Here is a 16,287-nt window from a genome sequence, read left to right as displayed (position 1 = left end):
GGTTTCCCCGATCTCGGGGCTTTCCAAATTGTCCACAAAAAAAGTCTCAAGATCAATTGTTAAGGTAATATTTCGCTGGACGAGCTAGGTTTGTCATGACACAGCCACTGAGCCACGGCATGATCCCCGTGTAGCAAGCAGGGATTATGACTTTTTACTTTATTTTTTACTTCTTCTTTTCTTTTCCAGAAAAAAAAAATGCGGCGAAAGTCCTTTCCGTCCCTTTGGTATCGGCCAAAATTGCCGCCTCTGCCTTGCAACCAACGTCATGAAACAAAAAAGCATGACCTGGCCGAGCGAGTTCTTAACTAAGCTGGGTGGGTGCCTGAATGAAGCGATTGCCGTGCTATTCTACCGATTAGCCTAGTTATAGTTTGGACTAGATCTAGGACTAAACCTGCAAGGCGTGATCGCCATTAAACATAGAACTGTCCATACTGTTCATAGTATTGTTAATCATAATTAACAGCTGTTGAAATTAAGATTCGAGCCAGTATCAACCTTGGAGTACATCCACCCCCTAGCCTTTTTTATACACTACATGACAACAGAAACATCGTCAAACACAAAATCCTACATTGCCAAGGAGGGGAACCCTTTACGACGACGCAACAGTCGCAGAATAAACTGCCGTCACATTCCTCCCACACTCGATCCTCTGCTCCAGCCCAACCTTGCGCCCCCGACCACCCTCGCCAATGCGCGTCGTTTTGGCTGGTGCCAGCTGGAACCGCTGTCCGTCGGCGGCGGCGGGGTTTCCGGTCCTGGCGTTGTCCAGAGGCGCAATGCGCACCGGCTCGCTCACGTTGCGGCGCTTGCCCGTCCCGAGTTGGTAGAACTCGTTACCACCCCACCACATGACGTCGGATCCCCAGTTGCGTCCACTGCCGGGCGCCGCGACGACTGATGTAAGGTTATCCATAACCGCGGCGGCGTGTGTGGTTCCAACTGATAGCGCCCTGATCCCGATTGGCACCATTTGCTGTGTCTTGTCGTCGTACTCGGCCATGCCGGACAAGGCCTTCATCTTGCCCGGCGCAGTCGACACGTGTATCCATTTGCCGTTGCCCAATTCTCCCTGGAGTCCGGCGCCACAGGACCAGGCTTCTGCCGTTGGGCGGCCGTTAGCCGGTATGCTGGACGTGGTAAAGAATGAATTTGAGCCACCAGCTGCAATCGAGGTGATCTCGGACCTCCGGACTCCACCGCTGGTCAAAAGTCGAGTGAGGGGTACAGCCTTGGGAGCGTCAATAGTAGGGCTTTGTGGGTTGACCTCGAAACCAAGCTGGCCGGAAGAGTTGTCACCCCAAGCGTGAAGGTTAGAGTTCTTGTCGAGGGCCAAAGAGTGGTAGTTGCCCGCAGCAATCTGGGCAACACCCACGGGTGGCAGTCCCTTGACTTCGTGTGGCTGATCGAAAGGTCCCTTAGGCCTAGTGAGCCAGGTGAGACCAGGAATCCCGAGCTGGCCCTTGGATGGGTAGTTTGCAGTGCTGGAGGCGGCAGAAAAGACACGACCATGTGAGGTCAACATCAAGCAATGGTCCAGCCCGCTCTTGATGTCCACCACCTTCTCACCCCAACCCAGTTTCGGCGGAGTAAGTTCCCTGTAGTTGATAGAGTCTGACGAAGGGGTCCATAAGGAGAAGCCTGGCTTCGCGTTAGCCTTGGCTCCGGCAAGCTGGTCCGCCTGGGCAACGGGTAATGAGTAGACGGCGCCGGTTCTAGACAACGCGATAATTCGGTCGCTGGATAGGGCAACCTTTGCAATATCTTTGCCCCTTAAAGTAAGAGCTGGTGCTGTGATCGTTGGCGAGTAGGCTGTACCCCACTGAACGATGTCACCCTCCTCAGTCACGGCCACTCCAAAATTCTTGTCCAACTTCAGGTCTCGCAGGATCTTCCCGTCAAAGTAAGGGATCCTAGTGGGAGTCTTGATGATTTGCTCGTCCGAATCGGGAGCCACCACCTTGCCAGAGTTGGATCCCCAAGCGTAGACTCCAGGATTCTCCCAGCTCCGCTCGACCTGCAAATTTGCGGCAGGCCCTTCCATCAGTTCAGCGGGCACTGGCCCCTTGGGAACGGTTGCAGGTTTCTCGGCGGCTGCTTTCTTCTTTTCTGATAAATCCTCTTGATTGGTATTTCCGTAGAAGTACCATGCAGCGCCGGCCGATACCACAAAGGCCGACGTCAGCCCAACCATCTTGCCGTATCCGCCGCCGCTCTTGGCTGGTGAGCCGCTGGCGTGGCGTACCCATTGAGATGATCCATTTGTACGTGATTGTGTCCGAGCCACCGCCCGGAAGCCGGAGTGGCGAAGTGCATTCCGATACATGGTTGCAGAGGTCACCAAAAGGCGTGCACGTAAATGCCTAAAGTAGGTACTTGAAAGATGGGCAAGGTACCGTAATTACCTACCTGACCTTGGGCCAGACCAGTTGATTGTTGTGCTGCGGCGGGACAAGGCCGTCGTTGTAAAAGAGTTTATGATCTTCAACCAAAATTGATGCCGTCATACGGGCGAGTTTGAGTTTAGTGCATGCTTTCAATGGGCTTGGGGTGAGCCACCATCCATCGGATCATACCGTTTACGGTGTTTTAAAGTGACATTTTATAGCAGGTCCACTCCATCCCAACCGCGAAGATTTCCAAAAGCTCATCCCTGACTGGTTGATCCATGCTTCAATCACGTGATCTCAGAACCATTAAAACTCGCTCATGTTCTTTTGCTTTTGATGTTTCTATAATGAAGCTATGCAGTGTCAAGACTCGCATTCTACCCAATTTATAAGGCGACTCGGGTTGACCGCGATGGCTTTACGGGGAGGCAAACTGTAAGAACGTTTGCTCGACTTTGGTGGACAAGCCGCCAATGACATCCCTGGCCATGTGAGCATGGCATAGAGGATAGGAGATCAAAGAGCCTTGTCGATCAATAACAAGCGAATCCTGGACAGTAGGTTAAATCAGGACGGCAGCCTATTTGTTTCCTCTCTCCCCTCGAGCTCCTTTCTCTTAACCCTATCGCAGCCCTTTCAACTCTTTGATGTCGGTAAAAAAAAAAAAAAAAAAAAAAAAAAAAAAAAAAACTCCAAAACCATGGGGCCGCATTAGATATTTGGAGCGACGGAAGCCTGCTTCTCGTCACAATCGAGGTTGGATACGACTGGAGAAGAAGCAGCAGTCTCCAGGACGTCCAGGGCCATGTTGTGACGCGTCCAGATCATGCGTTGTGAATATGGGGTCCCGTCCCACGGCCCACGGCGGTGCCCGAGTAGCTGATCCAACCTTGGGTCCCTGACGCCTCGGCAGACGGCGCGGAGTATGCGCAAGCTCACGAAAGCTCCGGCCCACCCGTCGACCCACATCCTGAACCACGTGGGCAGGAACCACATGAAGCCAGCGCTGGAGACGCAGCGGACGACCAGGACGCTAGGCGACGAGCGGCAGGTCAAAAGTGCCCAGCCTTCCAGGCCACAATCGCTACACGTAGATCGAATGTGTGGGGGATGACGATCCAGAGGAATGCTGAAGGACCAGACCAAAGCAAACCACAACAACCATGCGCCGAAATGTCTGAGGAGCGAAATGAGCTTGGGCATGGTTTCGATTGCGAGAGCGACGTTGGATATAATGCCGATGCTTTTGAAACAAGATCTTAGGAATAGGGAGGTGAGTTGGATGGGAAGCAGGAAGCGCAGGAGATTTCATCATATTCAGCCTGCCCGAGTTGGTCAGGACAGGCCAGCCCTCTTAAGTAACTCCATTTTCTGGCCTGGGCGGTCAGCTTACGCAACCAAGATCCTGGGGATTGTGCAGCGTTTCGTAAAGAACTTGTATTGTTATGGCATCATTGGTGACTATACGGGGCTTGGGAACTATTCCAAGAGTTTGCTAAAATGTTTGGGCGCATTACTGCACCAATGATTTATGGTGGGGGATCTGGAGTCCCCAGCCGTTAGTTATTACAGGGATCAAGCTTCTTATTATAGCACAACCGTTAGCACAACCGTAACCCACCCTACCTGTTTGCAGGCGGCCCCAATTGCCAAGTCCCCGCCACATAGCTCAATCGCCGACGCCCAATAAACACTCAATTGGGGACAAGACCGCCAAAGCAGTGATCTCCAACGTCACCTCCTTGATTGAAAGAGGAGAGAAAGACAATGTACGAAGATTCCTGGTACAGCTTTGTACCGGAAGTACAGAACAAAAAGACAAGCTCTTCCCAGGGTCAAGGAACACACCGTAGGAAAGAATCTTTGCTGCAGCAACCGAATGTCAGTTGTTTTCGCACTACACCACTGACGACCACGCTCGAAGCCATATTTTATGCATGTGTTTTGCTGACCTTGTCGAATTTCAGGGCCCCAATAAAACCTCGGACGTGGTCAATCCCCTCGCCGGCGTCGATGAGGAGAGCGAAGATGACAGCCCGCCCGAGCCGGCGCTGAGCCGGCGCGCAAAGTCCTACTCCGACTTTTACGATATCGTGCGGGAGCACCTCGCCGATGGCGCAACCAAAAAACGGAAGAAGAGAAAGCAAAAGAAGGAAAGGAGCCTGGAAGGGCTGTCCGTACCAGAATCAGCCCAGAGCCATACCCTCACGACAGGAGATGACCCGTTCGACACCGATGCGTGGCGGGAGCTCGAGGACGAACTCCTCCAGGCGAGCCAAGGAGAGTACACAACGTACCGCGACAAGCTGGCGCTGACTGAAAGGCACCTCGACACGCTCATCGAGGACACGGATGGCGCGCTCGAGATACTGGCTTCCCTGGCCGAGTCGTTCCGCGCGGTTGAGGAGCAGACCTCGTCCTTCAAGGCGCAGTGCGACGACCTGCTCTCGGAGCAGCGGAGGCTGGAGAAAATTGCCGACGACGTCCGCTCCGACTTTTACTATTACGCTTACCTGGAAGAGGTCACGCGGCGGCTGAATGCACCCGGTGCAAGCCGGCTGGCGGATGGGGCACCGTTTGCTGAGATGCTGACCAATTTAGAGGCCTGCATTGAATTTATGTCATCTCATGTATGTGGAAGCCATGCGGAAGCTATGGAAAACACCAAATAACTGCATACTCCTTACTATGCACAAGACTAACCTATCCCCGACCACTTGATATATAGACCACATATCGTGATGCCGAATCATACCAGGCACGCTATCAAGCTCTGCTCACCAAAGCATTGCATTTACTTGAAGTCGGTTTCACGGCGCTTCTGGACAAAGTCTCTGGGGAGATATCCAAGCAGATCGCAGCAACCCAGTCCGAGTCTGCTCGTCACGCGCTTGCGTACGGTCGCTTTGAGGAGATGATGTTAGATTCCTACTCGTTAATACCCAACATTCAAAAGGTAGTGGGCGAGGCCTATGACCGCTTGGGAAACCCCAAGTCTGGCTTATGCGCCGACACCTATGCCAACACCGCCGACAACATGTTCCGGTCCTACCTTTCCGCGCGTGACCGAGATTTGAAACCACTCAGCCAGGCCGACGTTGAGACGCTAAAGAAGGAGGCAGCGGAGGAGTCGATCGAGACGGCATCGCGCAACTACGTCAAGCAGTGCTTCGAGCGGTCGCACAACGAGCTCCTCCTGTTTGCGCGCGTCTTCGGCCTGGAGCCGCAGTACAGTACTGACCAAGCGTCAGCGTTTGCGACCATCAAGGCCCACCGCGGCGACGCCGTCAGTGCCATCAACGTGGCGCCCATAGCCACCAATCTGCAGGCCGTCCTGGCGCCCGTCGAGCTCCAGACACTCTGCGAGGTCATTGGCTGGATGACTGACGAGTATCTGACCATCGACTACGACGAGATTGACGAGAGCGACATGTCAGTCGCGCTGCACCGCCAGGAGATGACGGCCAGGGTACTGGGTGAGCACTTGTGGCAGTTCACCGACGGTGTGTTCGAAGCCGAGGTGGCTAAGCTCATCAGCAAGGCGCCTGTAGTGCCCGAGTCTCTGAAGATCGAGCCGGCCGTAGCAGGGGGTGGTGCGTCGTCAAATGCGTACCCGCCTGTCAAGACGGCGCTACGACTGCTTGTCTTGTTTGATCAGTGCATGCCCAAGGAGAGATGCGTAGGTTTTTTTTTTTTTTTTTTTTTTTTTTTTTTTTGGACACTCAAGTGAATCCTGGAAATTTTGTCCAGAATACTAACTCGACTTTACGAATCAACAGCAAGGAAGCAGTCCGGTGGTATACAAGATCGTGACGGAATCAATAGCGGCACTCCATCGCGCCGAAGCACGGATCAAGTCCATCAAAAACGGCACAGACGCGGACTTGTTTATGATCAAAAACCTACTGATCCTCAAGAACGAGCTGATGACGCTAGAGATTGGCGACGTAAGGAATGGCCAGGGTGCAGGCATGGAACACTTTGGACAGATATGGAACACGCTCTCGGCTGCGCAGGGCTGGGTGGGCTACTTTAGCAGCTTCATCCCGGGCGCATCGCTGTTCTCGCGCGGATCACCGGCGCCGGGAGGGGGCGGGGGTACACCCGCGCTCGGGGCTCCAGGGAGTGGTGCGCAGGCCGGCGCCAACGGAGCGCAGACCCAGGACGCCGGCGAGCAGCTGGACGAGCTACTGCGACAGTCCATTTATGCCTTTACGCGGAAATGGGGAGCGTTGGTCAACGAGGCACAGTCGCGGAGCAAGCTGGGCGGTAAGAATATGGCCAAGGTTGAGAGGGAGCTGGAGGACCTTCTCCAGACTGCGTTTAGCAACCAGCCAGAGGTCATAGCGAAGTTGAAAGAGGCCATCCAGATCAATGCGCAGGCGCAAGGGGAGAAGGGGAGCAAGGTTACACGCGTATGAAGCTTAGTATAAGTGTGTTTGCACAAAAGATTTCTCATCACTACTTCGCCCGACAGTCTGTGGGGTTACAGCATTTCCAAACTCTCCAAAGCACCGTCCGCATCTTGGACACTATCAGCTACATCCGATTCCATATGCCTGGTCCACAAAGCTGGCGGAAGTTCTGCTATATGGGCAATGGGAGGTGCCTTTCTCAAAATCAAATCTGATTATAACCCAGCACGAACGCGGGACCACGTCACCCTGGCTTACATTAAAGGTTTGGGCCCCAAGTTTGCCATTCCGAACGTCATTTTTTCATGCCGAGTGGGCTGGGCCTCAGTATTTGGTCTTGTCGAGAGTGACTGGGTTCACACTGTCTGATGCATGAGCAGAGATGGATATGTTAGACGGAGATTCAACCATAGAATAGGTAATGAGTATATAGTATTTGCAGCCGATTTGGCCAAGCCTCGAAATTATTGCATTTCTGGAGTCGATGGGAATCGGCTTGGCGAGACGTGTTTGATCAAAGACGATGCGGATCAAGATTTCAGTTACGACAGTCTATTAAAGCTGCGCGGAGCTGGGCATGAATATTTATATTGTATTCTTTTTACCATGATTTAGGGCCGAATAACTTGATCATCAACAATGAAGGCTTGATGTTATTGCTTGGGAAACGGCAGGGTTTGTGCCAAAGGACTGGGTCAGTACTAAGTTTAGTGTTTCTGGCGGATTAAATCCTCCTGGAACCGTGTTCAGATACGAATACAGAGTAGGGTACAGAGGGATACGCCGGAACGGCCGACTAATAATGGACGATGGGGTGGAAAAGGGGGAATAGGTACCTATCGGCCAAGGCGCCGGCGATAAAATCTTGCGTCCTCTCGCTTGTGTTCTGGCCATGGACTTGTTATGCTTGGAATACATAGTTGCGCAAGGTTCTTGCATCGGCGTGGAGATCAACACGATTTGACGATCTTGTGTGATAATCTAGTCTACTATGACCCAGTTGGGTTTGTCCTTGTAAGTTTGCGTGGCTATGACAACTCGCATAAGAAATGACCCTTATAAGGTAATATAAGTTCCAAAAACAGGCATTGACAAGTTATTGCTGTATTCAAATAAATAGCACATATTGAATTTGCAATAAAAATTATTGTGGCAACAGTTATTTATGGCACAGAGAACCCAGCATGATTTACCAGGCTTTATTAAACACGAGTAATTCCCTGGTGACTTGAAGAACTTCTTGGTAAGTATGGTGGAGCTTCTATTTAGAAGAAGATTATTGCGTCAAGGTTCGAATACACAATAACATGAATATTTAAACATGCGTCTGCCTCCGAACAATACACTCGATAACCTTTTTCTTCCCTCAAAACGGCCCATTCATTTTCTGTTACATCTTCAAGTCATTCTTTCAGCTATCCTTTGAACCCTTGTGGGAGCCCTCGTGTAACTATTAGAACGCTTTGATTTTTTCTTATTTTCATTTTTTTTCTCTTTGTTCTTATATTCTCTCATTGAAATACCAACACAAGATGCAAATACTCCATATTACGAAGCTTGTGGCCCTGCTCACAATCGGTGCCACTGCCTTGCCCACCTCAGGTGGCTCCGGAGTTTACACCCGCGACGTAGACCAACCACAGGAAGGCGTCGTTGGCAGATCCATTGTCAACAATCTCGACAGTGTTGCTGACTCTGGCAGACTCGAGGCACGCGCTGAAAGCAGCAGTGAAGAAAAAAAACGCCTAAAAAAGGAAGCGCATGATAAGTTAGAGCAGGAGGCAAGGGCGAGATCAAATTACCAGTGCCCTCACTGCCCGGCTTATTTCTCGAATGCCAAGCCACTGAATATACATCTAAGCCTGGGTCACCTTGGTCTACCCGCATACAATGCCAAAACCGGGCGCCCTGTTGAGTAATCAATCCAGCCAGCAAGGCGTTAAGATAGGTACTGCAAAGAAGCTGAGCGAATTGCTATCGGCACAACGAGACCAGGGCACGCAGTGATGGGCGGTGAACCAGTTCTCGACACGCCCAGTGCATTATGCTCTGTGGGAAAAGGCTGGTGTGGGATACTAGGACACTGAGTGTTGTTTAGGCTAGGGATGGTTCTGGGCTAAAGGAAGTTGAAAAGTTGTAACCACGGGAGAAAAAATGAAATTGAAAAATAAATACGTTTTGCATATAACTGCCTACCTAGCTACTTCCCTATCTTTGCGTGCTACCATATGCCGTTGCGGCTAGCAGCAAGTCATATGCAAGGGACGCTTATCGGCCCCACAACAGCTCTGACCATTGCGCCGCTCTACGAGCTCCGATCGCGGCGAGATTTTAATAATAATTTGGACCTTCCCACCTAAAACGCCGAGACATCCCTTCAAAGTAAGTGCTACCTAGTTCTAAATCTAAATTCTATTTGACATTTGACACGTTTCCGCACGACATATCGACAATCTTTTGTTTGTTTACTTGGCAACTTCTGATACTGGTACCAAAGCGAAACACAAAAGACGAGATTCTAAAACACGAATAAACTTCAAGCTCGGCTAGGTCAATTGACCACCAGGCGGGGGCGGGGCCGGCCGTTTGTGTCCCTTTTACAAAGGTGCGGCGAGCTTTCCGAGTAGGAAGGAAGATCAAAACATATTCTTTTCCAATAGAACTGTGTTGATCCCTAGCTGGAAGTGGAAAGAGTAGACATGGCAGGCGATGGAGAAACACACGGCGGTGGCGCGCTGCAAACGGCCAAGGATCTGGCTTCTGGAGCGGCCGGTGGTGTTGCGCAGGTACTCATTGGTAAGTTTCGAGGGAGCGAATGGGCATAAAAAAAAAAACGACAAAACGGTATAGCGATCAGTATCAAACACTTCACTAACAAAACCCCCATACCTCCCCGACCTGCAGGCCAGCCGTTCGACATCGTCAAAGTCCGCCTGCAGACCACGACGGCCTACCCGTCCGCCCTCGCCGCCGCGACGTCAATCTACAAGAACGAGGGCGCGCTAGCCTTCTACAAGGGCACGCTCACACCGCTGATCGGCATCGGCGCCTGCGTCTCTGTGCAGTTCGGCGCCTTCCACCAGGCCCGGCGGTGGTTCGAAGCCCGCAACGCCCGCGACCTGTACCCGGGCGACGCCGTCCTCTCCGCCGGCGCCAACCCACCACCTCTCAGCTACGGCCAGTACTACGCGGCGGGCGCCTTTGCCGGTGTGGCAAACTCGGTGATATCCGGACCGATCGAGCACGTGCGCATCCGGCTGCAGACGCAACCGCACGGCGCGGCGCGGCTGTACAACGGGCCTATCGACTGCGCGCGCAAGATGGGCGCCGCGGCCGGCGGTATTCTTCCTGGCCTGTACCGTGGCGAGGCCGTGACGATCCTGCGCGAGGCGCAGGCCTACGGCTGCTGGTTCTTGGCCTTCGAGTGGATGATGAACCTCGACGCGGCCAGGAACAACATCTCGCGCAAGGAGGTGCCCAGCTACAAGGTCGCCTTGTACGGAGGCCTGGCCGGCGAGGCCCTATGGCTCGCCAGCTACCCGTTCGACGTGATCAAGTCAAAGATGCAGACGGATGGGTTTGGGGAGCATGCCAAGTACAAGAGCATGCGCGACTGCTTCGCCCAGACGTTCAGGGCAGAGGGCCTGAGGGGCTTCTGGAAGGGCATCGTGCCCACGCTGCTCAGGGCCATGCCCGTCAGCGCGGGGACGTTTGCCGTCGTCGAGATGGCCATGAGGGCGATGAATTAAGCCTTTCTGTGTGAGGCGTTTGGGGAGGGAGTGATCTTTGGATGTTTTTTTTTTTTTTTTTTTTCATATATCTATTTTCATAAAAAAAGTCGGTTGGATTTCTCAGGCCTGATTAGACTACACGGCCTCGTCTTTTAGCGCACATATATATCACTTGTCATCTTTCAAGGCTCATGAAGGTTCTATTTTGCGTTGGTTCCTGGAATCGGGATTCTCGGTAGTTCAATAGATTTTCACAGAAAATCAAACACATAGATTGTGATGCCAACATAATCTCGTGTCTATTTACTCGCTCATCTCCACCCTGCGCTGAAGGATATGCCTCGCGTTCGTTGGGCTGAGCAAGTCAATGCCCAACTCCTCCAACAACCTCTTTGCCTCCTCATTATCCTTGAACACGCGATCGCTGGCCTGCCTGAGCGTCACCGCCGCCGCCGCCTTGCCAGACGGCTCGGCGTCTAGCGGGAGGTTCAACAGCCTGACACCCTCCTGCACCCTCGCGAGCGCCACGCCACTACCCTCGGGGATGTAGCGCTCGACCAGCGCCACGACGGCGTGCAGGTCGCGCATGAACTGCGCGGCCCCAAACGCCGTGAAGCTGTGTCGCGTCAGCACGTCGTGCCACAGCGTCTCGTCGAGCTTGTCCAGGGCCTCGCGCCAGACGCGCCGGAAGGCGGCGGTGCTGAGAGCCCGGTTGAGGAACTCGAGGTTGCGCTTCAGGATCTGTAAAGAGGTTTGAGAGAAGTGCGTTAGTGAAAAGAGCGGATTCAGTCAAGGAAAGATTCGTTTTCTTGCGTTGGAAACTAACCCTCAGCGGCTCATCCAGCTCCACAGTGATAGGGAGCTGGTAGGGGTCAGCCTGGGCTGGATCATCGCTGATGGTTGTCCACTGGGTGCGTTTGAGATAGGGACGGAAGGCCTCCTGGTGGGAGTCAACCAGGGCAGAGACTAGAAAATCCCGGGCAGCCTTGCGGCGTGCACTGTAAGCTGCGATGGTCTCGTCAAAGATGACACCCCCATCGCCGTCATCGCCGATAGAGGCTGATGTCTTGTCCTTGACGTTGTCGTAGCTGAGGCCTCCGGCCAGGTTCTCCTGATCCTCGGATTTTTTGGCTCGGGCCTGCAGCTCCTCCCAGAATACAACAAAGAACTATGGTAATAGCCAGATTTTGTCAGCGTTAAATCCAATATATAATTCACTGTTAAAGCAAGCGTTTCTTGGATGCGGCCTCTCAGAAGCCCAATAATCACGACAGTCAGCCACCCAATGCTGCAAGTAAGTAACCACACGTACCTCCTCGTTACTCCAGTCCTCCAGAGCGTTTGCAATATGATCGGCGCTGCCATAAACCTTGCACAACGTCTCAAGGGCGCCAGTACCCTCAAGGGACGCAAGCTGCTCCGCCGTCGCGCCGTGCAGAGTCCGTCCCACGGTTGAGGTCAGCGAGTAGTACAGCTCAAGTGAACCCCGGAGACGATCATGGAAGTCGTCGAGAATGGCTACTTGGATGTCGATGAGGAATCGCAACTTATGCGAAAACCGTCGGACACGCTCGTACTGGCTCGTCACAGACCGGAGCAGATCAGAGACACGGACGGCGCCAAACGTGGGCTTGGTCTTGCCCGGCCCGCCGTAGTCGTAATCAATCTTCCTGGCGTCTGCAGACTCCATAATACCCTCGAACCGCTCCAGCGCAAAGTCCTTTTCGGCCTGAAGCCACTTTGAAAAGTGGAGGTTGAGCACTTCGGCCGTCAGCCCGTCCCAGTCACCGTCCCCGTCGCCGCCGTCGTAGCCGAAACGCGTCCGCAGTTCGTCGTCGAAGCCCATGAGCTGCGTCATGAAGCTGCTGAGGAAGCTTGGGTCAAGTACGGCCTCTTCGGCTGCGGCCATGATCTTTTCCCTCAGCACCGGGAGGAGACAGGTGATGAGTGCGCAGACAGGATCCAGGTAAATCATCTTGGACGATACACTCGTCTCTATGAACCTAGAGGCGAGGGAGTGGCCAAAGTTCTCCCTGAAGAAATCTTCCCATGTCGACACGAGTCGAATAACCCAAGGGAAGCAATGCTGACCGATCAAGCGATTGTTGCTAGTCGGGCGGCCGTCGCTAAGAAAGTGGAAGCGGAACTCCTTGACCCATATCTGGGCCATCACATCGATAGGAAGGAGCGGCAGCACGACATCCGGCGGCGAGTACAGCACCTCTGGAACCTGCAGATCCAGCAGCTTCTCAAAGCACCCGCGCCACTCCTCATCGACAACCAGATCCGGCTGGACCTCGGCCGGCCACCTCCTCGCCGCAAGCAGGGCCTTCATCTCATCCGACATGGTCCGCTTCATCTCGTCCCACAGCGTATTCGTGACGCTGGCGACGTGCGCGACGAGGTGGGTAGCGGCGCCGTCCGCGTTCCCCTGCAGCTCACGCAGGCGGGACGAGAGCTGCTTGAGGCGGGAGTAGGGCTGTAGGGCGGCCTTGGGATCGGCGGGGAGGTGATCGCGGGCCTGGCGGCGCAGGGACTCGACGTCTTGCAGCAGTTGCAGGTAGTCGCGGGCGAGGTTGATGCGGTGCAGCTGGTGCATGGGGGGCTCGAGGCGGCGGATGGCCTCGTCGGGTGCGTCCGACGCCGACACGATCTGCAGCCGCACGTCGATGCTGCGCTGCAGCTGCTCAAAGTCGTCAATCTGCCGCGCCAGAGCCTCCTGCCGGTCGCCACCGGAGCGCCGGGCGGCGTCCAGCTCACGCGTCGCATCGTCCAGTTGCGTCTGGAGCTGCGTTCGCTGGTGTTCGACGCTGGCTAGCAGGCTGTCGAGGTGGTCGAGGTCGGTTGTGGACTGCAGCTTGTCCTCGATGAAGTCGTAGACTCTTGTTTCCTGTAGTGGATCCTCCATTATGACAGGCGCAATATTTAGTTGTTGGGCAGTGGTTGCAGAATATATAGCTAGCTGTTCACCTAGTAGCAATCAATGGCCACGTCGTTGACGATTTTAACAGTAGGCCTTGGTGGGGAACTTGCCTAGTCTAGTCGGTAAGCAATACAGTGCTATTTGATGGTACGGTACTCCGTCATGCCTAGTGGGGCTACCGGGGTGGTATCCCGTCAGTAGAAGACAAATAAAGTCGGTAGAGGTAGTAGTGAGTGCACTGCTTCAATGATTCGGTTCATTAATTGTCCCATGTTTATCAATTCAAAAGCATGAATATCTACTATCGCGTAAGTGCTTGTTTTCACTTTTAACCCATCAGCTGTCTGAGAGCTCCATAATCTAGTATAAATCCCAGTACTAACTCCAAAAAAAGAAAAAAGAAGAAGAAAAAATAACTCCAGCCAAATACACTCCCCCAAAGACTCCGTCATCACTGCATCTCGATCGTTCCAGGAGGCTTGCTAGTGATATTATACGTGACGCAAGTGACACCGTCAACCTCATTGACGATGCGGGTCGAGATCCTGTCGAGGAGCTCCGGCTTCATGTGGTAGACCGTGGCGGTCATAAAATCGGTTGTTACAACCGCACGGAGAATGATGATGTATCCATACTCACGTTTGTCACCCTTTTTTTTTTTTTTTTGAATCTTGTGTTAGCGAGAGCACTTTAGAAGACAGTAGTGAAAATCACTGTTGCGCAGGATCTTACCATGACACCAACTGCCCTGCTCGTATCAAGCGCGGCATACGCCTGGCTGATTTCGTTGTAGATGCCAGCCTCCTTGATCATGCTAATAAAGATGTGGTCGGCCTTGCGGGCGATCTCAACACGCTCGCGGGTAACCTCTCCCAGGATACGAATGGCAATGCCAGGTCCAGGGAAAGGGTGCCTCATGACGAGCTCCTCGTTGATCTTGAGCTCCCGGCCCATGGCACGGACCTCGTCCTTGAAAAGCTCCCTCAGGGGCTCGATCAGCCTCAGGCCCTGGCCTTCCATCATCCTCTTGGGAAGGCCACCGACGTTGTGGTGGGTCTTGATGGTGGCAGACGGTCCCTTGAAGGAAATGGACTCGATGACATCTGGGTACAGGGTTCCCTGCAAGAACCATTCGACCTTGCCGGCGTTGGGCGTGTTCTCGGCTGCCTTCTCGATCTTGATGGCCTCCTCCTCGAAGATGTCGATGAAGGTGTTACCGATGAACTTGCGCTTCTGCTCAGGGTCCTCGACTCCCTTGAGACCCGAAAGGAACCGCTCCGAAGCATCTGCGACCGTAAGGTTGATTCCAAGGTGATCCTGGAGGGCCTTCTTGACCTCAGCACACTCATTGTGACGCATGACACCTTGGTCCACGAGCACGGCGTGGAACCTGTCGCCAATGGCCTCCTTCACTGAAAAGGGGAAGTCGGTCAGCAAAAGACGCCCGGTGAAGGTGCATGAAAGAGACTGAATACGGAGGTGATGGATGTAATCCAGAGTTCAGGAACACTCACTCAGCTTAGCGGCAACAGTAGAATCGACACCACCCGATACGGCACCAATAACCTGAGCCTTGTCACCGATCAGATTCCGGATGCGAGCGATCTCCTGCTCGATGAAGTTGTGCATGTTCCAGTTCTGTTGGGCGCCGCAGATACCGACGGCAAAGTTGCGCAGCAGATCCAGGCCGCGGCGGGTGTGAGTCACCTCTGGGTGGAACTGCACACCAAAGATGGGCTGGGACTCGTGGGCGATGGCGGCAAATGGAGAGTTTGTGGTGGTCGCAATGGTCTGGAATCCGGTGGGCAGCTGGCTGAGCTTGTCGCCGTGGCTCATCCAAACCTGGAGAGAGTCGTCTCCCATACCGTTGAACAGCTTTTCGGCCTGGCTGTTCTTCTGCGGCGTAAGGTCGGCGTGACCGTACTCGCGCTCAGTGCCAGCCACGACATTGTCCTTGCCCAGACGCCAAGCCAGCTCCTGGAGACCGTAGCAGATACCCAGCACGGGGACTCCGAGGTCAAAGAAAGCCGGGTCGGCATGCGGGGCGTCCTTGTCATAGACGGAGTAGGGACCTCCAGATAGGATGATGCCCTTGGGCTTCCATGTCAAGTCCGAGAGCTTGGTTGTGCATGGCAGCATCTCACTGTAGACGTTGCATTCTCTTAACCTCCTCGTGATGAGGTGAGTGTATTGTGAGCCAAAGTCAAGAGTGAGGATGGTCTGATTATTGGTACTGTTAATAACATGAACAAGTAGTTGGATGAAGGTATTGTATCTATCATGTGTGACTCTAATTGTAAAAATAAAAAACCACTCACGTCGTATGTTTGGTGAGGCGCGGCCGCCTGCTCAGTTGTTGAAGACATTTTCTTTACGCTGAAGGGTATATGATTGATGAGAAATCTAATTTGTTTTAAGAGAATTGTTCAGGGGGGAAAAATGCTTTATTGGATTAAACACTTGTTGAAGAAAAAGCAAGAGAAACTAGACAAGTACGACTAGGAGGAGACACCAGAAATATTTTTTTTCTCTGCTTTTAAGTCGCGAGCTATTGCAGACGCGCCCAGGTTACCAGCATATCGAGGGGTAGACGCTGCTGTAGGTCGCCCTGTGTAAGTGACTTTGGTGGGGGATGCTCCACTTCCATGACACTGTCGCAAATAAGGTGGAAAAAAAAAAAAAAAAAAACTCTTATCAAATTGCCGATAAGCAATTGGACCGGGGTACCTGACAAGCATCCATGCGACATCGGTCTTTCTTTTCTTCCTTGGCATCATCTGAATTGCAACCACAATTGTGTTTGCTGTAAACGTCTTTTGGCA

At 53.2% G+C, this 16,287-nt stretch overlaps 7 protein-coding genes across 7 annotated transcripts; 3 read left to right on the top strand and 4 right to left on the bottom strand.

Moving 5' to 3' along the window:
• Window positions 1-598: 598 nt before the first annotated feature.
• PgNI_08358 (uncharacterized protein) lies at window positions 599-2,332 on the bottom strand (the record flags this gene model as incomplete). The annotated part of the gene is made up of 1 exon (XM_031128354.1): window positions 599-2,332. One exon carries the CDS (start codon window positions 2,330-2,332, stop codon window positions 599-601), a length of 1,734 nt encoding a protein of 577 aa, XP_030978408.1.
• A 775-nt stretch (window positions 2,333-3,107) lies between these two features.
• Window positions 3,108-3,599, bottom strand: PgNI_08357 (uncharacterized protein; the record flags this gene model as incomplete). The annotated part of the gene is made up of 1 exon (XM_031128353.1): window positions 3,108-3,599. One exon carries the CDS (start codon window positions 3,597-3,599, stop codon window positions 3,108-3,110), a length of 492 nt encoding a protein of 163 aa, XP_030978409.1.
• Window positions 3,600-3,912: 313 nt separating this feature from the next.
• PgNI_08356 (uncharacterized protein) lies at window positions 3,913-7,212 on the top strand. Its single transcript, XM_031128352.1, has 4 exons — window positions 3,913-4,277; window positions 4,364-5,026; window positions 5,125-6,075; window positions 6,176-7,212. Exons 1-4 carry the CDS (start codon window positions 4,164-4,166, stop codon window positions 6,815-6,817), a joined length of 2,370 nt encoding a protein of 789 aa, XP_030978410.1. The 5' UTR covers window positions 3,913-4,163; the 3' UTR covers window positions 6,818-7,212.
• Window positions 7,213-8,343: 1,131 nt separating this feature from the next.
• PgNI_08355 (uncharacterized protein) lies at window positions 8,344-8,730 on the top strand (the record flags this gene model as incomplete). Its single annotated transcript, XM_031128351.1, has 1 exon — window positions 8,344-8,730. The coding sequence occupies one exon, from the start codon at window positions 8,344-8,346 to the stop codon at window positions 8,728-8,730; it is 387 nt and encodes a 128-aa protein (XP_030978411.1).
• A 520-nt stretch (window positions 8,731-9,250) lies between these two features.
• Window positions 9,251-10,560, top strand: PgNI_08354 (uncharacterized protein; the record flags this gene model as incomplete). The annotated part of the gene is made up of 2 exons (XM_031128350.1): window positions 9,251-9,607; window positions 9,716-10,560. Exons 1-2 carry the CDS (start codon window positions 9,511-9,513, stop codon window positions 10,558-10,560), a joined length of 942 nt encoding a protein of 313 aa, XP_030978675.1. The 5' UTR covers window positions 9,251-9,510.
• Window positions 10,561-10,822: 262 nt separating this feature from the next.
• On the bottom strand, window positions 10,823-13,450 carry PgNI_08353 (uncharacterized protein; the record flags this gene model as incomplete). Its single annotated transcript, XM_031128349.1, has 3 exons — window positions 10,823-11,283; window positions 11,369-11,710; window positions 11,855-13,450. The coding sequence occupies 3 exons, from the start codon at window positions 13,448-13,450 to the stop codon at window positions 10,846-10,848; spliced, it is 2,376 nt and encodes a 791-aa protein (XP_030978412.1). The 3' UTR covers window positions 10,823-10,845.
• A 320-nt stretch (window positions 13,451-13,770) lies between these two features.
• Window positions 13,771-15,991, bottom strand: PgNI_08352 (uncharacterized protein). The gene is made up of 4 exons (XM_031128348.1): window positions 15,784-15,991; window positions 14,980-15,685; window positions 14,198-14,877; window positions 13,771-14,114 (listed from the first exon to the last, which is right to left on the bottom strand). Exons 1-4 carry the CDS (start codon window positions 15,829-15,831, stop codon window positions 13,917-13,919), a joined length of 1,632 nt encoding a protein of 543 aa, XP_030978413.1. The 5' UTR covers window positions 15,832-15,991; the 3' UTR covers window positions 13,771-13,916.
• Window positions 15,992-16,287: the final 296 nt, after the last annotated feature.

The sequence above is a fragment of the Pyricularia grisea genome, assembly GCF_004355905.1.
Source record: "Pyricularia grisea strain NI907 chromosome V map unlocalized Pyricularia_grisea_NI907_Scaffold_6, whole genome shotgun sequence".
Lineage (NCBI taxonomy): Eukaryota > Fungi > Ascomycota > Sordariomycetes > Magnaporthales > Pyriculariaceae > Pyricularia > Pyricularia grisea.
This window is presented reverse-complemented; position numbering and strand designations above follow the sequence as displayed.